This window comes from Oncorhynchus kisutch, linkage group LG7, assembly GCF_002021735.2.
Source record: "Oncorhynchus kisutch isolate 150728-3 linkage group LG7, Okis_V2, whole genome shotgun sequence".
Classification (NCBI taxonomy): Eukaryota; Metazoa; Chordata; class Actinopteri; order Salmoniformes; family Salmonidae; genus Oncorhynchus; species Oncorhynchus kisutch.
In genome coordinates this window covers 13656521-13682845 of record NC_034180.2, presented here as the reverse complement: position 1 = coordinate 13682845, position 26325 = coordinate 13656521, and the positions used below count along the sequence as shown (strand labels likewise).

The 26325-nt window shown below is 40.7% G+C and overlaps 1 protein-coding gene across 1 annotated transcript in view; it reads left to right on the top strand.

Moving 5' to 3' along the window:
- The first annotated feature begins 4426 nt into the window (after positions 1–4426).
- LOC109894791 (inactive ubiquitin carboxyl-terminal hydrolase 53-like) overlaps positions 4427–26325 on the top strand; it is a 51018-nt gene continuing 29119 nt past the window's right edge. The window contains exons 1-9 of the mRNA XM_020488472.2: positions 4427–4466; positions 4893–5068; positions 5316–5408; positions 5854–5988; positions 7760–7873; positions 8475–8557; positions 20329–20434; positions 22609–22755; positions 23943–24092. Coding sequence (XP_020344061.1) covers positions 4427–4466; positions 4893–5068; positions 5316–5408; positions 5854–5988; positions 7760–7873; positions 8475–8557; positions 20329–20434; positions 22609–22755; positions 23943–24092 — 1044 coding nt within the window. The remainder of the gene's footprint in view (positions 4467–4892; positions 5069–5315; positions 5409–5853; positions 5989–7759; positions 7874–8474; positions 8558–20328; positions 20435–22608; positions 22756–23942; positions 24093–26325) is intronic.

The window sequence follows — 26325 nt, the reverse complement described above, 5'->3', positions numbered from 1 at the left end:
CACAGGTACAGTATTAATGGGAGTTACACTACTTCCTGCTCATTGTTTCCATGGCACATCTGAGATCTGACTACAGTTGAAGTCGGAAGTTTACATACACTTAGGTTGGAGTCATTAAAACCTGTTTTTCAACAACTCCACACATTTCTTGTTAACAAACTATAGTTTTGGCAAGTTGGTTAGGACATCTACTTTGTGCTTGACACAAGTAATTTTTCAAACGATTGTTTACAGACAGATTATTTCACTTATAATTCACTGTATCACAATTTCAGTGGGTCAGAAGTTTACATACACTAAGTTGACTATGCCTTTAAAGAAAAGGCACAGTCAAATTCCAGAAAATTATGTCATGGCTTTAGAAGCTTCTGATAGGCTAATTGACATTGTTTGAGTCAGTTGGAGGTGTACCTGTGGATGTATTTCAAGGCCTACCTTCAAACTCAGTGCCTCTTTGCTTGGCATCATGGGAAAATCAAAAGAAATCAGCCAAGACTTCAGAAAAAATAGACCTCCACAAGTCTGGTTCATCCTTGGGAGCAATTTCTAAATGCCTGAAGGTACCACGTTTATCTGTACAAACAATAGTACGCAAGTATAAACACCATGGGACCAAACAGCTGTCATAACGATCAGGAAGGAGACGTGTTCTGTCTCCTAGAGATGAATGTACTTTGGTGCAAAAAGTGCAAATCAATCCCAGAACAACAGCAAAGCACCTTGTGAAGATGCTGGAGGAAACAGGTACAAAAGTGTCTATATCCACAGTAAAACGAGTCCTATATCAACATAACTTGAAAGACCGCTCAGCAAGGAAGAAGCCGCTGCTCCAAAACCGCCATAAAAAATCCAGTCTACGGTTTTCAACTGCACATGGGGACAAATATCGTTATTTTTGGAGAAATATCCTCTGGTCTGATGAAACAAAAATAGATCTGTTTGGCCATAATGACCATCGTTATGTTTGGAGGAAAAAGGGGGAGGCTTGTAAGCCGAAGAACACCATCCCAACAGTGAAGCACGGGGGTGGCAGCAACTTGTTGTGGGGGTGCGTGGCTGCAGGAGAGACTGGTGCACTTCACAAAAATGATGTGGATATATTAAAGCAACATCTGAAGACATCATTCAGGAAGTTAAAGCTTGGTCACAAATGCGTCTTCCAAATGGACAATGACCCCAAGCATACTTCCGAAGTTGTGGCAAAATGGATTAAGGACCACAAAGTCAAGGTATTGGAGTGGCCATCACAAAGCCTTGACCTCAAACCTATATAAAATGTGTGGGCAGAACTGAAAAATCATGTGCGAGCAAGGAGGCCTACAAACCTGACTCAGTTACACTAGCTCTGTCAGGAGGAATGGGCCAAAATTCACCCTACTTATTGTGGGAAGCTTGTGGAAGGCTAGCCGAAACGTTTGACGCAAGTTAAACAATTTAAAAGCAATGCTACCAAATACTAATTGAGTGTATGTGAACTTCTGACCCACTGGGAATGCGATGAAGTAAATAAAAGCTGAAATAAATAATTCTCTCTACTATTATTCTGACATTTCACATTCTTAAAATAAAGTTGTGATCCTAATTGACCTAAGACAGGGACTTTTTACTAGGATTAAATGTCAGTTGAGTTTAAATGTAAATTCCCACTTCAACTTTATATTGTCAGACAGGAGGAGAATAACCATCTTTCAAGGAAATTGTAGCCGTTTGGACCCAGCAAATATTATAGAATATAAACTATTATGTGTTATGTACAGTAGCCCATAGCCAACTCTTAGAGAAGAGGATGAGAAAAGTTTACCAGTAACACTTTGCTTTAATTTGCACTTATACCTGTGTATTACTGTACTTACTACAATAACAACATCGTAATAACATATTGTTTTAGTAATGCTTTGCAATCACGTAGGGATAGAGATGGAGTTCAATATAGAATCAATTGTAATTACAGTGTTATTACACTCCTATAAGAGTAACCTGATGCTTTATAATGTGCTTCTGGTTTACCTACCAGTAGGATATCAGATATATTACTTGGGTTGATGCCTAATCCTACTTCATATGGAATTAATTCTGTGGATTCCAGGAAAGCATCATGACTCGGCAGCATCACAGCTCAGCAACAATATCAGTAACCTGTCCTGTCTGTAATGTTTCAGGGTGCAGAGAAACCGGGTTTTGGTCCATTTGAATTGAAGGCAGTCAATTCCGAAAGTGATTTAAATAAAACATAAAAACATTGAACAATTTTTGAAATGTATACACTATATATACAAAAGTATGTGGACACCCCTTCAAATTAGTCAATTCAGGTATTTCAGCCACACCTGTTGCTGACAGATGTATAAAATCTAGCAGACAGCGATGCAATCCCCATAGACAAATATTGGCAGTAAAATGGCCTTACTGAAAAGCTCAGTGACTTTCAACGTGGGACCGTCACAGGATGCCACCTTTCCAACAAGTCAGTTCGTCTAATTTCTGCCATGCTAGAGCTGCCTCGGTCAACTGTAATTGCTGTTATTGTGAAGAGGAAACATCTAGGAGCAACAACGGCTCAGCAGAAAAGTGGTACCCACACAAGCTCACAGAATGGGCCCTCCGAGTGCTAATGCGTTTAAAAATTGTCTGTCCTCGGTTGCAACACTCACTACCGAGTTCCAAATTGCCTCTGGAAGCAACGTCAGCACAAGAACTGTTCGTCGGGAGCTTCATGAAATGGGTTTCCATGGCCGAGCAGCCGCACATAACCTAAGATCACCATGCGCATGAGTGGTGTATAGCCATTGGACTCTGGAGCAGTGGAAATGCGTTCTCTGGAGTGATGAATCACGCTTCACCATCTGGCAGGCTGACAGATGAATCTGGGTTTGGCGGATGCCAGGAGAACGCTACCTGCCTGAATGCTTAGTGCCAACTGTAAAGTTTGTTTTTCATGGTTAGACCCCTTAGTTCCAGTGAAGGGAAATCTTAAGGCTACAGCATACAATGACGTTCTAGACCATCCTGTGCTTCCAACTTTTTGGCAACAGTTTGGGGAGGGCCCTTTCCCATTTTAGTATGACAAGTGGCTGAATGGAAGCAAGTCCCCCGCAGCAATGTTCCAACATCTATTGGAAAGCCTTTCCAGAAGAGTGGAGGCTGTTATAGTAGCAAAGGGGGCACCAACTCCATATTGATGCCCATGATGTTCGACGAGCAGGTGTCCACCTACTTCTGATCATGTAGTGTACCTTCTACTTTTCAGTTCTTCTACTTTTCAAGTCATTGTAAATAGATGCCCTTTTTTCAATTATTGGATTGGAATGTCAGTTTACTTCCAGAATCGACTGACTTCCATTCAAATTGACCCCAACCCTGCAGGGAGCCTCATTGGCCTAGTTAGCTAGCTATATGTGCTGTTTTGGTATGGGGAGTATCCAGACTTTCACACAGTCCTAATGTGATTAAATAATGTGATAAAATGCCAGGGGGTACTGTATTTTTCAGTGCTGTGACAACCAGTGACTTGAAAAACAGCAAATGCCTGTAAACTGGCTGTTGAATCTGTGCCCAAGTAGCTTATACGATTGTAACGTTGTCCACCCAGCTCAAGTCAATCACAACACAGAGAAGCTATTGCAACCGTAGGCCTAGTCTCTATGGTCACTTATATAACATACATCTTCTAGATTCTATTTAGGTGTATGCAAAATAAAATCATAAGACTTTGAGAAAGTCATAAACAATGTATGAAGGCATGGGATAAAACAATGGCAGTAACGCAACATAATAGCAGGGGCAATTTTAAGATGTATTTTTCTGGGGGGCCAGAGGGGGAACAAGCACCCCTGCTTGTGGCCATGGGAACTCAGGAAACTGTATCACATATAGTGTTGACAATTGGCTTGAACTATATGATGTGTTTTATTGAAAAACTGTTTCAACTGTTAATTTGTATCTGTCCCTAATATGTTCAAAAAAATCAATTTGAAAATGCACACACGGAAAATATTCAAGTTAGATACATGTAAACTTAAGTGGTAACTCACTGGTATTGAATTTTATCAACCTTTGAAAGCAGTAGGGCAACTCACTTTAAAATGTATGTCAAACAAAAACCAATGATTGCAAAGTTAAACCATACAACTATATGCACAATTAATACTTTTAACAATTCCCGCAGTGCAGATGCAAAGTTTGGTCACAGAATGACGGTTTGTGCTGATTGTGCCGTCATTGCCCAAAGTTTTTTTTAAAGCCAATGATTTGTCCCATCTCTTTTCCTCTCTTTAGACTTGGTCCCATTGTCACTCAATGTCCAATAGTGCCATTCAAAAGCTTCCCTATGGATGAGCCTGGGAATGACTTCAATGGATCTTTTTGGAAGTGCGAGGCAGGGATGTAATGGATTGGTCCCATGGCTTGCTAGCTCCCTCTTCCCAGTATGTCCAGCTTTGGCAAGCCTCCCCCACTCTCCAGAGAAGGTAAACAACAGCTCCCATCACACAAGTCACTAAATCCTACCTAACCCAACGTCTGATCATAACCAGTGGCCAAGTGCTATTCACCCTCTAAGATGTGCATGGACACATAAGGACTTACCCCTCAGGATGTAAAATAAATTCCCAATCTGGCCCTCATACCATCACGGTCACCTAATCATCCCCAGCTTACAATTGGCTCATTCATCCCCCCTCCTCTCTCCTGTAACTATTCCCCAGGTCGTTTCTGTAAATGAGAATGTGTTTTCAGTCAACTTACCTGGTAAAACAAGGTATTGTATTGTATGATTAGTGTTCTCTATGGATATATCTCATAACAGCAGTCTTAAACTTCTGGTCCAGGAGCCACATTTGTATATCCAATTCCCATTAGAGCATAACAACAGCTGGTGACTGCTCTCTCCCCAGTGGCAGGCTCTAACTCTCTGGCATGGGTCAAGCTCTTCAAAAAGCCTGGAGCTGTTGGTGGTGGTGGGGGTCTGGGGAAATCCTATCAGCCTGGGAGCATGTTGTCTCTGGCTCTAACCAAAGGCCTGCTGAATGAACCAGGCCAGAATAGCTGCTTCCTCAACAGTGCCGTACAGGTGAGTGCTAAAACGTGTCAATATGCAGGTTTATGCAATAGTTTTCCTACGGAAGGCTAAGGGGCAAGATTACTACTAAAATTAAGATGTCCATGCTTTTTTCTATGTAGGATTTAGTTCTACTTTTCATGTAGAACGTAATGTGGACTAAAACAGTCATAACATTTTATGTTATGTTGTTGGATTAATACACATATACCTGTGATTTGAATATGATCAGTGCAATGCTGTCATTTCACCTGAACAGGTGTTATGGCAGTTGGACATTTTCAGGAGGAGTTTGAGACAGCTTCCTGGTCATTTTTGTCTAGGGGATGCCTGCATTTTCTGTGCTTTAAAGGTTTGTATATAATATCATCATCACAATACTGTACATATCACAATACTTACACCTAGTTTAATTACTGATTCAAGAGATTCACAATATGTCCAAGTTCACTCGTAAAAAATGTAGCATAGTTATTTAGTTTCTATTTAAACAAAAATAGCCATTGATATTTGAAGATCTTTTAAACACACTGGTTGAATCAATATTGGTTCCACGTCATTTCAATGAAATAATGTTGAATCAACGTGGAATGTACATTGAATTGACGTCTGTGCCCAGTGGGCAGAGTTCCTGGACCTAGAATTAAGTCTAATCCTGGACTGCATTGAACATTCTTTTAAGTCCAGGACTGAGCTGAATCTGGGTTCAGGAAACCAGCTCTTAGAGACTTGATCATTAAGGCAACTTACAGTACCCCCCTCCCCTCAATTCTCTACAACGTTTTTTCCCCCTGCAGAGTATTTTCAGCCAGTTCCAGCAAAGCCAAGAGCGAGCGTTGCCTTCGGATAGCCTGCGTCACGCACTCGCAGAAACCTTTAAGGACGAGCAGCGTTTCCAACTTGGCCACATGGACGACGCTGCAGAGTGCTTTGTAAGTCTAGAACCGTAGCACTTTCTTTTTTAGCGATCGAGATGTCATATTAGCCTTTTTTATTGAACTAAAGCAGTTTCCCAAAACTCCCCGTTGGTACCCCTTAAATTAGCAAAATTCCAGTAACTTTCCCAAAAGTAATTTTGCAACCCTAAACCCAGTACAAATACACCTGATTCATCTAGTCACTTAACCAGTTAAGTCAGCTGTGCTAGTTCTGGAATAAATCAAATAAGTGGAAATGGCTGGGAGTACTTCAAGGAGAGGTTTTGGGAAACACTGAGCTAAAGGAACAGAAGCTAGGAGGTCAGAGGGTATTTTCTGCTTAGCACACACGAGGTTATACCTTCAACTGAGGTATTTGGGGATTCTCCTAGCGCTGTCCAATGGTACCATCTTACAGTAGCTGAAGACCATAATAACCCTATTCAACCAAAATGTAAGTCAGGAAGACGCCAGGGTAAGACAAGACTACATTTCTCCTGTGCTGTAAAAATATATTTTAATTTTGAGCATTTGATTTAGTCTTTCCATGACATAGACGGATCAGGTGAATCCAGGTGAAAGCTATGATCCCTTATTGATGTCACCACTTCAATCAGTGTAGAGACAGGTTAAAGAAGGATTTTTAAATCTTGAGACAATTGAGACATGGATTGTGTATGTATTTGTATTTGTTAGGGAACCCCATTAGCTGCTGCAAAGGGGTATATATAACACATACAACAATATTACAATGTACATGTGTGGGGTGTGTGTACTCGTGCCTGTGTGCATATACGTTTGTCTGTACATGTGTGTCTCTTCACACTACCCGCTGTTCCATGAAATGTTTTTTTAATCTGTTTTTTAAATTTGATTCTACTGCTTGCATCAGTTACCTGATGTGGAATAGAGTTCCATGTAGTCATGGCTTTATGTAGTACTGTGCACCTCCCAATCTGTTCTGGAATTGTGAAGAGACTTCTCGTGGGATATGCATCGGTGTCTGAGCTTTGTGCTAGTAGTTTAAACAACTCGGTGCATTCAGCTTGTCAACACCTCTTACAAAAATAAGTAGTGATGAAGTCAATCTTTCCCCCACTTTAAGCCAGGAGAGATTGACATGCATGTCATTAATGTTAGCTCACCGTGTACATTTAAGGGCCAGCCGTGCTGCCCTGTTCTTAGCCAAAGTCCCTCTTTGTGGCACCTGACCACACGACTGAACAGTAGTCCAGGTGTGACAAAACTAGGGCCTGTAGGACCTGCCTTGTTGATAGTGTTGTTAAGATGGCAGAGCTGTGCTTTATTATAGACAGATGTGTGCCATTCAGAGGGTGAATGACAAAGACAAGAGATTAAAGTGCCTTTCAACAGGGTATGGTAGTAGGTGCCAGGCACACCGGTTTGAGTGTGTCAATAACTGCAACGCTGCTGGGTTTTTCATGCTCAACACTTTGCTGTGTGTATCAAGAATGGTCCACCACCCAAAGGACATCTAGACAACTTGACACAACTGTGGAAGCATTGGAGTCAACATGGGCCATCATATCTGTGGAATGCTTTTGACACCTTATAGTCCATGCTCCGACAAATTGAGGCATGGACTACAAGTGCAACTCAATATTAGAAAGGTGTTCTTAACGTTTTGTACACTCAGTGTACACTGTTATGTTTCTACTCACAGATATGTGTATCAGGATAGTTTGGGCTACAGATGCTAAGGATGTAATGGAAAACAGTGACTTCAGATGTCTGACCTCACTTTGTTTAATTCTTGGTGCACAAGGAGAACATTCTGGAGAGGATTCACCTGCACATAGTTTCTGACACGGCGACTGAGGCCTGCACATCTAAGTCCTGCATTACCCACCAGAAGTTTGCCATGATACTTTATGAACAGGTAATGTGATTTATTTAATCCACTGTTGATTAGAAAGAGGGAAAAGGAGAGACATATAGACTAGTAGGTAACACTCTACTTAAGGGATACAGGTATAATGCATCATGATACGTTCATAATGCATTGTAAGCCATCAGTATCTATGAAGTGTTTATAATGTGTTATCATCTGAACAGCCATGTTCAGCCATTTGATAAATTTCCATATAAAAAGACGTACCATTTTATAAGTTAATTTCTAAAGCATTTATAAGGACTTATACATGCTTGTAACAAGTAATAATACACTATAACTGTATGCCCTAAGTAAAGTGTTACCCAATAGTGACATACTAACAACAAAAAGATTGTAAAACCAAGTCAATTCAATAGATCTTTATTGTCCCCGTAGGGGAATTCTTGCGCCACCTAAGAAAGACATATACATGCATAAATAAAAGCATACATACAGCATAAATTAGATTTAGCCAAATATACGGTATATATTTGAAAGCCAATCTGATAAGGCCTATACACATATCATCGGATTTCCAATTTCAACTTTCTGTTAGTTATTCTGTTATTTTAATTTGACATGCAACTTTGATTTTCTCCCCCTGCAGTTTGTATGTCGTAGTTGTGGCGCCTCCTCGGACCCCCTTCCTTTCACAGAGTTAGTGCATTATGTCTCCACCACAGCCCTATGGTAAGCACTTCCTCTAAGAAACTTGACAAACAGAACTAAATCTTTGTTCTAAGCCAAAAGGGGATTTTCTGGTGAGATGGCGCTGAAGTGGATAGCTGCCGTCTTACGGGCTCCTGATATTGTGTTTTTTTACGCTGATCTTAACTTATTTCCACCATCATTTCCTGTGACCGAAAACAGCTTCTGGACATCAGAACAGCCATCACTAACCTCAATTTAGATTAAGATTTCTACTTCAACGAGTCGGCAGTTCTGGACGTTAATGCTTACCCCGGACCAGGCCCTGATCCCCGGGACTCGAAAGAGGCGATTGTCCAATGTTTTGTTGGCGAACGTACAATCACTAGAGAACAAACTGGACAAGCTCTGTTCGAGACTCTCCTATCAACGGAACCTGAAGAACTGTAATATCCTATGTTTGTTGAAGTCGTGACTGAACAAGAACTTGGATAATATAAACCTTGCTGGCTTTTCCATGCATCGTCAAGATCGGACGGCAGCTTCGGGTAAGATGAGAGGGGGAGGGTTGTGTATGGGGTAAATTTCACGCCATATGTATTGAATTCAAAATAAAATAAATTGTGAACATGAAAAATAAAGTTGAGAATGTAAACATTACATTTTCAAGAACGGTTGAAACAATGGATGTTGAAATCAAAAACCAAACAATTGAAAGCAAAATGTATAGAATTGAAAAGAAGAATGAGACATCAAAAGCAAAACCCTAAAACGTATCATTTTAAAGCGAGAGCAAAAAATATATTTGAAAACGAATGCAAAAATAGTTTTCGGTTAAACTTTCCCAGCAACCAATCCTATTGAATTGTATTTTTTATTTTATTTATTTCACCTTTATTTAACCAGGTAGGCTAGTTGAGAACAAGTTCTCATTTGCAACTGCGACCTGGCCAAGATAAAGCATAGCAGTGTGAACAGACAACACAGAGTTACACATGGAGTAAACAATTAACAAGTCAATAACACAGTAGAAAAAAAGGGGGAGTCTATATACATTGTGTGCAAAAGGCATGAGGAGGTAGGCGAAAAAATTACAATTTTGGAGTGATAAATGATCAGATGGTCATGTACAGGTAGAGATATTGGTGTGCAAAAGAGCAGAAAAGTAAATAAATAAAAACAGTATGTGGATGAGGTAGGTAAAAATGGGTGGGCTATTTACCGATAGACTATGTACAGCTGCAGCGATCGGTTAGCTGCTCAGATAGCAGATGTTTGAAGTTGGTGAGGGAGATAAAAGTCTCCAACTTCAGCGATTTTTGCAATTCGTTCCAGTCACAGGCAGCAGAGAACTGTAATGAAAGGCGGCCAAATGAGGTGTTGGCTTTAGGGATGATCAGTGAGATACACCTGCTGGAGCGCGTGCTACGGATGGGTGTTGCCATCGTGACCAGTGAACTGAGATAAGGAGGAGCTTTACCTAGCATGGACTTGTAGATGACCTGGAGCCAGTGGGTCTGGCGCCGAATATGTAGCGAGGGCCAGCCGACTAGAGCATACAAGTCGCAGTGGTGGGTGGTATAAGGTGCTTTAGTGACAAAACGGATGGCACTGTGATAAACTGCATCCAGTTTGCTGAGTAGTGTTGGAAGCAATTTTGTAGATGACATCGCCGAAGTCGAGGATCAGTAGGATAGTCAGTTTTATTAGGGTAAGTTTGGCGGCGTGAGTGAAGGAGGCTTTGTTGCGGAATAGAAAGCCGACTCTTGATTTGATATGAGTCTGGAAGGAGAGTTTACAGTCTAGCCAGACACCTAGGTACTTATAGATGTCCACATATTCAAGGTCGGAACCATCCAGGGTGGAGATGCTGGTCAGGCGTGCGGGTGCAGGCAGCGAATGGTTGAAAAGCATGCATTTGGTTTTACTAGCGTTTAAGAGCAGTTGGAGGCCACGGAAGGAGTGTTGTATGGCATTGAAGCTCGTTTGGAGGTTAGATAGCACAGTGTCCAAGGACGGGCCGGAAGTATATAGAATGGTCTCGTCTGCGTAGAGGTGGATCAGGGAATCGCCCGCAGCAAGAGCAACATCATTGATATATACAGAGAAAAGAGTCGGCCCGAGGATTGAACCCTGTGGCACCCCCATAGAGACTGCCAGAGGACCGGACAGCATGCCCTCTGATTTGACACACTGAACTGAATACATTTTGCCTACGCTCTTGCCTGCATGTACTGCATGTACTGGAGTATTGTCATGCTGAAACAGAAAAGGGCTTTCCCTTTGCTACAAAATTGGAAGCACAGAATCGTCTAGAACAGGGCAAAGGCCGGCTCTGGCCCGCGACCTGATTCAATATGGCCCGGGGAATAATGCTCAGATCACATAAAGAATTTGCGATAGTAAAGTTTTGAAAAACGTATTTGTTATTGAAATTAAAAGCCCAAATGAATACCCACCTTTGTGTAATGATTTAACTCCCACCGCTTGTGGCACATTTATTTTGAAGGCACGTATAATTAACAACTGCACGAGGACAGACAGTGACTGACATTCTGACACACACGTCACAGTTACAAATAGTAGCTAGCTATAAATTGCCCCAAATGTGTTTTTCAAAGATTAAAAAAAAGGAAAGTAGACAATGAATGAACACCTCCAGCAAGAGTCAACATCAAAATATTTATTTATTGAGGTATCAAGGGAAAGCTGTGTGCTTAGTGTGCAAAGAGAGCATCGCTGCTTGAAAGACCACAATTTGTTCTGACACTTCCAGACGAAGCATGCAGAGAAATATAGGAATATGTCTTCTGAGCAGAGGGCAAGTGCATCGAAAGAGTTGCTTTCTCAGTTGCAAAAGCAGCAAGGATTTCACAAAACTGCATTCAGCAAACAACGTAATTGAGAGAACTAGCTACAGTATGTACCGTCTCACAAAATTTCTCAGCATAGCAAGCCATTTAGCCTCGGGTGAATTTATTAAATAATGTTTAATTGACTCTGCAGCAATACTTTCCCCCGACAAGAAAGAGCTGTTTGAAAATGTTTCTCTGTCAAGACGATATGGCGTGTTGAGGACATCACAAAGAATATGGAACAACAGTTGCAGGGGAATGAATTGGCACCTATTTCTCCTTTGCCGTGGATGAGAGCAGTTGATATTCTTATGAGGCATAACCCCAGACTTTTAAATTACAGAGGAGCTTGCTTCAGTGCAGTCAATGAAGAGCACAAACACAGGGAAAGATTTTTTGGAGGAGGTTAATAAGTATGGCAAAGCCGGGACTGAGTTTTGAAAAGTTTTCCAGTGTAACCACTGATGGGTGCCTAAACTTGACAGGGAAAAACGTTGGCGTTTTGAAAAGGATACAAGATCAAGTAGCTAAGCTGAACCCAGATTAGAAAATGATTTTCCTTTATTGCATTATTCATCAGGAGGTGCTCTGTAAATGTGTTCTGAAAATGAGCCATGTTGTGGATACAGTCACTAAGGTGGATACAGTCACTAAACTTCATAAGAGCAAAATCGTTAAACCACAGGCAGTTCTTGTCACTGTTGGAAGAGACAGTCGGATCATGCAGATCTCCCCTACAACACAAACCTGAGATGGCTGAGTTTGGGGAAGGTGATTAAAGGGTGTGGGACCTGAAGTTTTTGCAAATGAAAGGAAAATATGTGGATTTCCCTCAACTGCAAGATAAAAATGGTTGGCTGATTTTGCCTTCACCGTGGACAGCGTGGCCGTCATGAATGAATTCCAAACTACAAGGGAAGGCCCTTTTTTCACATCAGATGTATCAAAGCCTTCAAGCGAAAATTTGTCCTCCTAACCCGCCAAATAGAAGCCAACAATCTCACCCACCTTCCGACACTACTAGTCTTGTTCCCTATCAGATGACCAGCGGGAGAAGAATACATCGCTACTGCATGCTTTGAACAGTGAGTTATCCTGTCGTTTTGAGGATTTCAAAGTGTTGGAAAATGACATGCAGTTGGTTTCCTCTCCTTTCATCTCCAATGTGGATAACGCTCCCACTGACATGCAACTTGAGCTTATCGATTTTCAGGCTGATGCAGTGATTAGAGAACTATTCAAAACAATGTGACTGACGAGGTTATATGCATATCTCGATGAAAACAAAACTCCAAAGATTAGGAGTCATGCTCAGAAGATGTATGTACTGTTTGGATCAACCTATGTATGTGTACAGACATTTTTAGGGGTGAAGTATAACAAGTCAAAACTGTAATACCTTATGCTTCACGGAGTCATGGCTGAACGACGACACTATCAACATACAGCAGGCTGGTTATACGCCACATCGGCAGGATAGAACAGCGGCATCTGGTTAGACAAGGGTGTGGCGGACTATGTATTTTTGTAAATAACAGCCGGTGCAAAATATCTAAGGAAGTATCAAGCTGTTGCTCGAGGTAGAGTATCTCATGATAAGCTGTAGACCACACTATCTACCTAGAGAGTTTATCTGTATTTTTTGTAGCTGTTTACAAACCACCACAGTCAGAAGCTGGCACTAAGCCACCATTGAATGAGCTGTATTCCGCCAAAGGCAAATAAGAAAACGCTCACCCAGAGGTGGCGCTCCTAGTAGCCGGGGACTTTAATGCAGGGAAACTTAAATCAGTTTTACCAAATTTCTATCAGCATGTTAAATGTGCAACCAGAGGAAAAAAACTCTAGACCACCTTTACTCCACACACAGAGATGCATACAAAGCTCTCCCTCACCTTCCATTTGGCAAATCTTACCATAATTCTATCCTCCTGATTCCTGCTTACAAGCAAAAATTTAAGCAGGAAGCACCAGTGACTAGATCAATAAAAAAGTGGTCAGATGAAGCAGATGCTAAGCTACAGGACTGTGTTGCTAACACAGACTGGAATATGTTAATGGATTTCCTCCGATGGCATTGAGGAGTACACCACATCAGTCATTGGCTTCATCAATAAGTGCAACGATGACATCATCCCCACAGTGACCGTACATACATACCCCAACCAGAATCCATGGTTTACAGGCAACATCCGCACTGAGCTAAAGGCTAGAGCTTCCGCTTTCAAGGAGCGGGACTCTAACCTGGAAGCTTATAAGAAATCCCGCTATGCCCTCCGATGAACCATCATACAGGCAAAGCATCAATACAGGACCAAGATCGAATTGTACTACACCGGCTCTGACGCTCGTCGGTTGTGGCAGGGCTTGAAAACCCTAACTGACTACAAAGTGAAGCACAGCCGAGAGCTGCCCAGTGACATGAGCCTACCAGACGAGCTAAACTACTTCTATGCTTGCTTCGAGGCAAATAACACTGAAATGTGCATGAGAGCACCAGCTGTTCCGGAAGACTGTGTGATGACGCTCTCCGCAGTCGATGTGAGTAAGACCTATAAACAGGTCAACGGACAGATTACCAGGACGTGTAATGTGAGCATGCGCTGACCAACTAGCAAGTGTCTTCACTGACATTTTCAACCTCTCCCTGTCCGAGTCTGTAATACCAAGCAGATCACCATAGTGCTTGTGTCCAAGAACACTAAGGTAACCTGCCTAAATGACTACCAACCCGTAGCACTCACGTCTGTAGCCATGAAGTGCTTTGAAAGGTTGGTCATGGCTCACATCAACACCATTCTCCCAGAAACCCTAGACTCACTCTAATTTGCATACCACCCCAACAGATTCACAGATGATGCAATCTCAATTGCACTCCACACTGCCCTTTCCCACCTGGACAAAAGGAACACCTATGTGAGAATGCTATTCATTGACTACAGCTCAGCGTAAAAATTGTCAAAGACTCCAGCCACGCTAGTCATAGACTGTTTTCTCTGCTACTGCACGGCAAGTGGTACCGGAGCGCCAAGTCTAGGTCCAAGAGGCTTCTAAACAGCTTCTACCCCCAAACCATAAGACTCCTGAACACCTAATGAAATAGCTACCCATACCTCCCCATTTGTGTTGCAACCCCTCTCTCTTTTACACCGCTGCCTCTCTCTGTTGTTATCACGTGTTCATAGTCACTTTAATAACTCTGTCTACATGTACATATTACCTCTACTAACCGGTGCCCCCGCACATTGACTCTGTAGCTGTACCCCTGTATATAGTCTCGCTATTGTTATTTTACTGCTGCTCTTTAATTATTTGTTACTTTTATTTCTTATTCTTATCCATATTTCTTTTAAACTGCATTGTTGGTTAGGGGCTCATAAGTAAGCATTTCGCTGTAAGGTCTACACCTGTTGTATTCGGCGCATGTGACTAATAACGATTTGATGTGATGTCAAGGGACAGATCATCTCTTACTGACTCTCACCTCTCAGCAATTCTGCGCATTGCGACGTCAGAAACTGCTCTAGTCAATGCCCATCAGGGACTTCACTCTTCACTCCTCACAGAGTAATTTGAGTAATTTAAATGTAATGTTGAGCTCTCTCTCTCTCTCTCTCTCTCTCTCTCTCTCTCTCTCTCTCTCTCTCTCTCTCTCTCTTGTGTTATTGTGCAACCCGTTAACAAGAGTTCTATCCGTGGTGCTGAATGCACAGTGCACTTTTCCCTCTGTGCAGTTCATTGCATGTTTAATAATGAAAATACCTTCCAAAAGGAGAGCATGTATGTGATTTATTTATGGTTTATTATGTTAAAGTTCAATAAGTAGCATATCTGGACGTGATTTACAGTATATATATTTGTCAACACAGTCATATATATACATGATGTATAATTCTGTAATATGATTCTGGTCTGCAATGATATATTCTAATGTGGCCCTCCATGGAAAATAATTGCCCAGGCCAGGTCTAGAATGTCATTGTATGAAATAAGGGGCCCAGCCCGAACCATGAAAAACATCCACAACCATTATTCCTTCTCCACCAAACTTTACAATTGACACATTGGGGCAGGTAGCGTTCTCCAGATGGTGAAGCATTGCTCCAGAGAACACATTTCCAATGCTCCAGAGTCCAATGGCGGCGAGCTATACACCATTCCAGCCGACACTTGACATTGCGCATAGTGATCTTAGGCTGCTCGGCCATGGGAACCCATTTCATGTAGCTCCCGGCGAACAGTTCTTGAGCATCCGTTGCATCCAGAGGCAGTTTGGAACTCGGTAGCTATGTGCTTCAGTAATCGGCGGTCCCGTTCTGTGAGCTTGTGTGACCGAACACTGCGGCTGAGCCGTTGTTGCTCCTAGACTTTTCCACTTCACAATAACAGCACCTACAGTTGAACGGGGCAGCTCTGGCAGGGCAGAAATTTGACTAAGTGACTTGCTGGAAAGGTGACATCCTATGACGTTACCATGTTGAAAGTCACTAAGCTCTTCAGTAAGACCAGTACTGACAATGTTTGTCTATGGAGATTGCATGGCAGTGTGCTCGACTTTCTATGCCTGTCAGCAACAGGTGTGGCTGAAATAGCCGAATCCAGTAATTTGAAGGGGTGTTCACATACTTTTGTATATATAGTGCATCTACTTAAATTACCTCATACCCCATGCACATCGACAGCCTCAATTTGTCAGGGCATGGACAACAAGGTGTCGAAAGCGGTCTACAGGGATGCTGGCCCATGTTGACTCCAATGCATCCCACAATTGTGTCAAGTTGCAGGGATATCCTTTGGGTGGTGGACCATTCTTGATACAGACGGGACACTGTTGAGTGTGGAAAACCCAGCACCATTTCAGTTCTTGACACACTCAAACAGATGTGCCTGGCAACTACTACCATACCTCGTTCAAAGGCACTTAAATATTTTGTCTTGCCCATTCTCCATATGAATGGCACACATACACAATCCATGTCTCAATTGCCTCATGGCTTAAAAATCATTACTTAACCTGCCCCCCCCCCTCACCTTCATCTACACTGATTGAAGTGGATTTAACTTCTTATGGCTGCAGGGGCAGTAGCTTGGATGAAAGGTGCCCAGAGGTGCCCAGAGTAAACGGCCTGCTCCTCAGTCTCAGTTGCTAATATATGCATATCATTATTAGTATTGGATAGAAAACACTCTGAAGTTTCTAAAACTGTTTGAATGATGTCTGTGAGTATAACATAACTCATAAGGCAGGCAAAAACCTGAGAAGAAATCAAAACAGGAAGTGAGAAATCTGAGGTTGGTCGATTTTCAACCCAGGCCCTATTGAACTCACAGTGGGATATGGATGAAGTTGCACTTCCTAGGGCTTCCACTAGATGTCAACCGTCTTTAGAAACTTGAATGAGGCTTCTACTGTGTTGTGGGCTTGAATAAGAGCTGAATGAGTCAGGTTACTGGCAGAGAGCCATTTCCTGGTCATGCGCATTCCATATGATATCGACTTGCTTCTCTAGACACAAAGGAATTCTCCGGTTGGAACTTTATTGAAGATCTATGATAACAACACCCTAAAAATTGATTCCATACATAGTTTGAAGTGTTTCTTCGACCTGTAATATAACTTTTTGAAGTTTTTGTCCGAAGTTATACGGGACCTGCGCGAGCGTTTGGATATGTGTACCTAACGCGCTAAAAGTAGCTACTTGGACATAAATAATGGACATTATCGAACAAATCAAGCATTTATTGTGGAACTAGGATTCCTGGGAGTGCATTCTGATGAAGATCATCAAAGGTAAGGGAATATTTATAATGTGATTTCTGGTTTCTGTTAACTCCAACATGGCGGAAAATTGTATTTATTTTCTGAGCGCCGTCTCAGATTTTTGCATGGTTTGCTTTTTCCGTAAAGTTTTTTTGAAATCTGACACATCGGTTGCATTAAGGAGAGGTATATCTATAAATCCATGTGTACTATCATCTACATTTATGATGAGTATTTCTGTTTAATCGATGTGGCTATGCAAAATCACTGGATGTTTTTGGAACTAGTGAATGTAATGCGCCAATGTAAACTCAAAACATACATGTATTGTGTAACATGAAGTCCTATGAGTGTCATCTGATGACGATCATCAAAGGTTAGTGATTCATTTTATTGTGGTTTTTGTGACTCCTCTCTTTGGCTGGAAAAATGGCAGAGTTTCTTTGGCTTGGCGGTGACCTAACATAATAATTTGTGGTGCTTTCGCTGTAAAGCCTATTTGAAATCGGTGTCACACTCTGACCATTATTTGAGTTGTTTGTTTCTATGTTTTGTTTGGTCAGGGTGTGATATGAGAGGGCATTCTATGTTGCATGTCTAGTTAGTCTGTTTCTATGTGTTTTGGCCTGATATGGTTCTCAATCAGTGGCAGGTGTTTGTCGTTGTCTCTGATTGGGAACCATATTAAGGTAGCCTGTTTTGTATTGTGTTTCGTGTGTTATTGTCTATGTGATGTTGCATGTTAGCACTCAGTTTCGATAGCGGTCACGGTCGTTTTGTTATTTTGTTTGTTTGTTTAGTGTACTTCGTGTTTTTTTCGTCATTCATTAAAAGTATATATTCACACCACGCTGTGCTTTGGTCTCCTCACTACGACGATCGTGACAATTGGACACTATGGTGGGATTAACAACAAGATTACCTTTAAAACGGTATAAAATAAATGTATGTTTGATGAATTTTAATTATGAGATTTCTGTTATTTTGGATTTGGCGCCCTGCACTTTCACTGGCTGTTGTCATATTATCCCGTTAACAGGATTGCAGCTGTTGTGTCTTTACTATCATTAACTGAAGACTGATAGTTACTACTGAAGACTGTAATTAGTTACTACGCGATCAACTGATTAATCACGTAACTAATTAAATAGGAAGTCGGGGCACCAAGGAAAAATATTCAGATTACAAAGTTATAATTTCCTAAAATAACTTTACAGATATTTTATCTGATCAATTAGTCTTCGAATTAATGAATTATTTACTTTACCTCACGTTAGTCTCATTCCAAACGTAAATTGTTGGTTATTTGCACGAACGTAGTCTTCACTATGAGTCATCCATACATCAATTGTCTTAAATCATTTATTTATTACTAACTAAGTAATTCACAGAAATGCATAAACAAACAAACAAACAAGGTAAATGTAATGATAGGAGGATGCGCCCTAGTGGGCTAAACCGGCATGGCGGCTTGTTAGACCAAAGGGGAAGTGGGGGTCGACTAAGAAGTCACTACAGAGTGATAATTATAACGATTGAAATGCTAATCGTTTACACATGAACGCTCACTCATTCGGGAACAACTGCAATCAATATATATATTTACGCTCAGTGTGTCGTCTTGACCGCTGGTGAAAAGTTTGTGTCTTATGTAGAATAGTCCGTCTCTCTCCCTCTCTCGGTTGTGGTTAGAGGGGATTGTTCAGAGTGACATTCGTTATAGAATGGATGTTTCGGCGGTTGTCGTTCTTCGCGTTCAATGATACCGAATTTCTAGCTGCAGACTAGTAATTAATATCAAAGACTTGTTCTCATTCGGTCGGTATCAATAGTCTAAGAGTTTAACCACGTGGTATGGTTAAAAGATTTAGCAATGGTTTACAACCTTTGTCCTCTTCCTAATGGAGAAAAACATGGTCTGCAACATTTAGCCATCTCGTAATTGAGGTAAGCTGGGTCTGCTGATCATTTCTCAAAGTTGGGTTTTATTCGGAATGACAGAAAAGGGTCTGTCCCAGGATGTCTGACCCTAACTGGGCTACGGGGCGGGCCTCTGATTTATTTTTCTTCATTAAACATTCCACAATCATATTACACAATTATACAAACAGTATCATATTCACTCATTCATCTTATACAACAATTAGATGTAAATCTCATATCTGAGGCTATTATATAAACAGCGTTATGGTGATGTGGCCACACCGTCTCCCATGAGCTTCCTAAGTTGTGACAAACGGACTAGTTCGTAGCTGGATTCTTCACCGATCTTTTATACTTTCTCTGGAAGATGAAATTTGTTCGTACCTCAAGTTCTGTGAGATGGAAGGATTTCCTTTGTTATCCATGAAAATCTACCCTCTCTCTACTGTGTGTCCATGAGGAGGTCTCCTCAGGAATTTACAACCTCTGACCACAGCAGCCTTGTTGAAGGAGGCAAGGGGGGTGAGGCAGGGAGAGGGGGATGGGGTTGCTATACCCAAAGAGGCCAACATCATGACACAGCCCTAAGAAGTTTTTTAACAGGTGATATCAATCAAGGGATGATAGCTTTCACCTGGGTTCACCTGTCAGTCTATGTCATGGAAAGTGCAGGTGTTCCTAATGTTTTGTATTTTGTACACTCAGTGTCTTGCAAGTTATCGTTTCTCATTATGTATCTATTCCTTGTGTTATTATGTTTCTATATTTTTCTCTCTGCATTGTTGAGAAAAACCTGTACTTAAGCATTTCACTGTTTAGTCTACACCTGTTGTTATACGAGGTATGCGACAAATAACATTTGATTTGACTTAGCAACATTGTATATTACAGTACATAGGCATCATTCTATGATAACTATAAGGCAATAACCTATGTGAATGCCTTGTACCAGGTGTGCACGCACAGCTAGTTGTAGATAGACCTACTGCTCTAGTAGGTCTTCCCACAACTTTTTTTCCCAAAGTACTCCAACTGCATATTGTGCTAGGGGTAGGTAAGACTTTACGCTACAATGCTATTATAACTGTATAACTTGTGGGTAAGTACAGTGTGTCAGTACAGTGTAATAACTTTACTGTAACTGTGCTGTAAAGTGTGACCGTGCTAGCCTGCTAAGCGATCACAACATACACTTTCTGTTAGGTTTGGATAAGGCCTATGTGATTCACAGTGCAGAAGGACACCCCTCATATCCCGCCCCCTCTGTGTCCCAGCCAACAGGTGGACCGCGTCTTGGGGCAGAATAACAGAATTCGGTCGGACATGTTCGGGGAATTGCTGCAGGCGGCAAACACCATCGGTGACCTACGTAACTGTCCGGTATGTTGCTCATTTTCATTATGAACCAGAGTTTGATGTCTAATATCCAATGTGATGTATTTGGTTTTGATAGACATGTGGCCATGCTGTTATCTATGCAGCCCGAAAGTTGGTGCTGAACAATGTGACTGCAATGTGCCGTCATCCCAGCTTCTAGCAGTACATGACTCCAATGGATTTTTTATGTAATCTTTGACCAAAATAGAACTCCTTGTCCAATCAAATCATTCTGTTAGTCAATTATGTAGTGGACGGAGATTGTGCTTTTTGAACTGTGAAAGTCCATAACTGTAGCAATGTTCATGATGTTATTTGTTTATAAATCACTGTCATCTTCTGAATACAGAAAGGATCTGGCGATGAATGGATTCCACCAGCTATTCTATCAGTATCAAAAACATTCTGTGATTGATTAACTACAGGACATATCTTCACATCAATGTTACTCTGTAAATACTACAATACTGTTTTATTGAACTGAACCTTAACGTATGACCATCAGAACAATATATTATAGCCACTGTACCTGCAGTATCCCAAAGCAAGTGAATGCAGATCCAGACAGTATTTAATTCAAACCCGCATCGAGCTGATTTCTACTCTCTGCATTCTGCTTTGTGACATTATGATGGAACAGGCCTGAAGGAGAGGCAGCCAGACTAGTGTTAGGGATATAAATAGCAGTTAAGGCTTATCCACTGTTGCTCTCTCATCTCGATTGGCTAGCACCGGTCTACCACTTCAATGTGCGTCAGCCCTGGTGCAAGTGCTTTGTTCCATTAACCCTTTCTACTGTTCCTGGATCAAAAAATCTTATCACGCAGGATTATTAAAGATAGATATTAAAGCTATTTTGTATTTTATGTAATGAAAGTTGTATTACATTTTTCATATTAACAACATTAAGAATAACTAACAAATAATAATTATAAAGGATGCTCTAATTACATTAGTAACGGGTTTATTATAGCAATAAGGCACACCTCGGGGGGTTTGTGATGTATGGCCCATGTACCACGGCTAAGGGCTGTTTCCAGGCACTCCACGTTTTGTCGTGCTCGGACATGCACTGTCAACTGTGGGACCTTATACAGACAGGTGTGTGCCTTTCAAAATCATGTCCAATCAATTGAATTTACCACAGGTGGACTCCAATTAAGTTGTAGAAACATCTCAAGGATGATCAATGGAAACAGGATGCACCTGAGCTCAATTTGAATCTCATAGCGAAGGGTCTGAATACTGATGTAAATAACCTTTTTCTATTTTTTATTTTTAAAACATTTACAAACAATTCTAAACTTGTTTTCGCTTTGTCATTATGAGGCGTTGTGTGTTGATTGCTGAGGATTTTTTTATATATTTAATTAATTTTAGAATAAGGCTGAAACGTAACAAATTGTGGAAAAAGTCAAGGGCGGTGAATACTTTCCGAAGGCACTTTATGTGGGTCAAAAAAAAGAACCTGTTAAGAACTCTTTTTATTAAAATATTTTTTATATATATATATATATATTGACTTTCAATATATTATTTTTTCTCAGCATAGACTTTGTATGAAGATACACATCACATTATTACAACAGTTTGAGTGTTTTCGAATCAAATGTTCAATATATTTTCTTAAGGATCCTCTGTGTTGTGTGCTTATTGTTTAACCGTTGATATATTCTATCGGCCATTTTGATACCTTAAGGAGTTACCGTTGGAATATCTACCAATGGCATATCCTGTGATAAATTACACTGGTCACTCAAAACATTTATAAAGTATATATAGCCCACACTTTAGATGAGGCCACACAAAAATACTTAACTAATGATTAGTAAATGGTTTATGAGGACTTATATTAAACATCTTATACATCATTATTAAATACTTTATAAGTTGTTCATAAATGTATGACTCACTAGGTTACTAACATTTACAAATGTGGGAGTAATCATTAATAAATGAATAAACTATTTACTAATCCATTATAAATGCTTTATTCCGTGGAGTTATTATAAAGGGCTACTATAGTTCTGTATATATTATAATTTATGATTCCTATATGATGCAACATGTTTTATGGCAAAGTTGACAAGGTTTCTGGAATAAAATACATCGATTTATATATAGATTTCTGCTTTTAATTATCTCTCCTGGATGATCGTTTCTCATCGTCTTTACAGAGCAACTGTGGCCAGAGCATCAAGATCCGTCGGGTTCTCATGAACCGCCCAGAGATCGTCACCATTGGCTTTGTGTGGGACGCAGAGCAGTCTGACCTTACAGAGGACGTGGTGAGGTCACTGGGTCCACATCTCAACCTCTCGGGGGTAAGGGTTAAAGATGCACAATGGAAGTTTAGTCGCTAATTGTTTACCTCAAATTTGGCTTGAGGGTTGACTGTATGGTTCCTATACATGATTATGTAATATTAATCAATTTATTTTAATAATAATACAGAGTAAGATAACAACAATAATACTAACTATATATATATACCATTTAGCAGACTTTTATCCAAAGCAACTTAGTCATGCAGCACACATTTTTGTATGGGTGGCCCCATTGCCAATCGAACCCACAAACCCCAGGCATTGCAAGTGCCATGATCTACCAACTGAATCACACAGCACCCCAATCCCATTCAACCACACAGTCCTTAATTTTAGAATATTTTTTACTCTTACGTGGGTGTCCATTTTATGTAATTTCTGCACAGTTTTTTTTAGGCAAATCTTCAGTATACATGATACAGTATATACAGTTTCATCTGTAATATTTCCTGTTTCCCCTTTTAACCGCTAAAATAAAGTAGCTACGCCTCCATTTTGAGGAAAACAACTTTAAAAACGTAAAAGATCTTATCATGAAAGAAAACAAAAAACTCTAAATCAAATGTTTGCATGTATGTTAGATATTACAAAATATGATCACAAGAGATAAACAAATCAGGAAAAGCTGACAGCACTACAATGTTACTACAGTTATTACTGTGTAATTACATGTATAGTGGAACTTTAGGTGTAATTACACTGACTGCACCTGCCTATGTAAGTACCATGTAAATACATACTGTATGTATTAAGGACACTTATTGTAAAATGTGACCTTGATATTATTCGTAAATCCTTGCCACAATCAGGTATAACAATTTTTAGTAGTATGCAGCAATATGTAATTGTAATTACACTGTACCTGCCTTTGTAACTACCATTTAAATGGATAGTTATTTAGGGCCACATATTATGAAGTATGATCAAAGAACAAGATTATGAACACACATTTCAAATGGGAAATGGCTCACACTCAAAGAGACAATATGATTGTCCAATGATTATGTTCACATTCCAGTCTGACTAAATCCTATCAAGGTCTTGTGAGATCTGGCAGGCGTCTGTAAAGTAGCCAGACCGGATAGCTGTATTAGGGTTGCTTGAGTATTAAGCAAATGTCAATGTTGGTTGAAGAGTCCTATCCTAATTGATCATCGGTATCTTTCATGTATGTCCTATTTCAGCTGTTCAACCGGGTCACTGATGAGAACGCCAAAAGGAGTGAGTTACATCTCGTGGGAATGATTTGTTTCTCCAGCAAACATTACTCTGCATTCGCTTATCACAGCAAGTCCTCAAAATGGATCTTTTTTGACGACGCCACCGTGAAAGAGGTGAGTGTTCAAATGAACGTGTTGGTGTCTTTTTCAAATGAATTGAGAAAAATGCTTCTAATATCTCATAGATGATCTATTTGTGCAGATGTTGCAGAATTCTTGTCAAAACTTTGAAAACCACCTCAAAAGTGTTCTTATGTGGAGATAAGTCCCAGGCCATCAATTTAGTAGATCCAGCCACATCAAATGAATTGGAACATTAAGGACCAAATCATATCCAGATCTTATTCGGTGCTTATCTTTTCCATTCATTTGGTGTTGGCATACAGATTGCCACAATCCATGGGACGCGTGGGACGTGGATTCATCTTGATGTTAGACTACATTTGAGGTCCAAAAACATCTGGTAAATGTTGACTTTGGAGTTTAATGTTCCTTTAACATTGCCGACCGGTAAACATAATCTGTGTTTAATGAATAAAAGAAAGTAGGTTATTATGACTGTTAGTAATTGGATATGTAGACGGACGAGTCGGTCAAGGATCGATTCAGACAAGGTGGTAAATTGTATGACAAGCTACAGTTTATTCAGAGTGAAGATATCTAGAACAGCGTAATTACGGCTCTCCCGCTGGTTCGTACGGAAGCGCAGACGAAGAAGAGACCGTTACAATCAGTACACCACTATTATATAGGAAAGAATGTAGGTTGATTCTGGAAGATCGGATCTTTGGATTGGTTCATCTGGGGTGTAGTCTGTAGTCTTCCGCCATTGGCTCAGTTGTCTGTCCGTCATCGTAGAATCCTCTTCGGGCATTCAACGTTCAGCTACAACGGAGATCATGTGTGTGTGCGCTGGTTTTGGCCATTAGTGTAATGCGGGAGCTATCCTGTAGGGGACCCCACAGGCTCAACTCTGAGTGGTAGCCCTTTATCAACAATAGTTTGGTCACCTACATAAGAATTAGCATTTCTCTACAAAACCCTCTCTTCACGTCTCACCAGAGACGTGACACAACCTAACTGGATCCAGACACAAAGAGAAACTTCTCCCAATGGGACTATGAAATAAGGCACGGTATTAAACAGAAATAGATATATATGTATTACATCATGTTCTCCATTCAATCCCACTATGTACTAAGTTGGCTACCAGCCACCTAGGAACTTACAACCCTCATTTAACAGAGCGGAGAACAACAGCTCAAAATAAAAGTAAATGCTTGTCTACATAAGCCAACTTTTTCCCGCAGGAAAAAGTTGTGATTCCCTCTCTTCACATCTCCAAAGAGATGTGACTTAAACTAGGCAAGTCAGGCGGAATGATCCACTTGCATAACACATACATACATCCCCATAAGGCAACAGCAGATATAATGTAAACCTAAATAGGCACTCTCCTCCTCATCCTCGAATTCATGTAGGTCTTTATCCAGCAGAGGAAACATCTGGGAAGGGGAGGAAGGGTCAATGGCTCTAGAGATAACCCTAGTGGCAAGGGAACGGATGCATGGAATGCAACAGCATCCACAGAGAACTAAAATGGCAGCGAACACCGAAATGGATACCAAAATGGACACCAGGGTTTTATATTTACCAAACGCACTCATCCAGGAGTCCCACATCGAGGTATCCATCCCAGAATGAGATTTCATTTTACCATTAAGCGTCCTCAAACCTTCTAGGGCCATGGTCAAGCTACCATCGGAGGCTGCGTTATTAGGGATGAAAGTGCAACACTGTTCACCAAACATAGTACAAGCTCCACCTTTCTCCGCCAGTAGCATATCTACTGCAATGCGATTCTGGAATGTCATAAGAGAAGTTGCAGCCAGGCTCTCATGCTCCATACCGTTATCACGCACCTGGCTCCTGTTATCTAACAAAAAAATGCTTGTTCTCGCAACCCCACGCTCTGAATGTGCCCTCCCTTCTGTATATTTCCAGCATGAGAAAGTCCCCTGGCCCTGACTCTTTTAACAATGTTTCAAGTCAGCTATGTTGCATAACACTTGCATACATCAACACAAGCCAACAGCAGATAATATTCAATCATATATATGGTAATGGCTATAATGTAAAACACAGGAACCAATAATCCCTCTTTTTCACACCCCCCAGGGTGTGAACAAAAATTCAGCAATGAATCATACAACAGTCACAGAGTTTAAAATACCTTCATGTCAAAAGAGAACAGCTCATTCAAAAACAGAACATAAAAAAAAAAAAATGAAATTTAAGTCCCCCTTTTGACACCCACAAGGGTGTCACTTAGCAAAAACAGGATAAC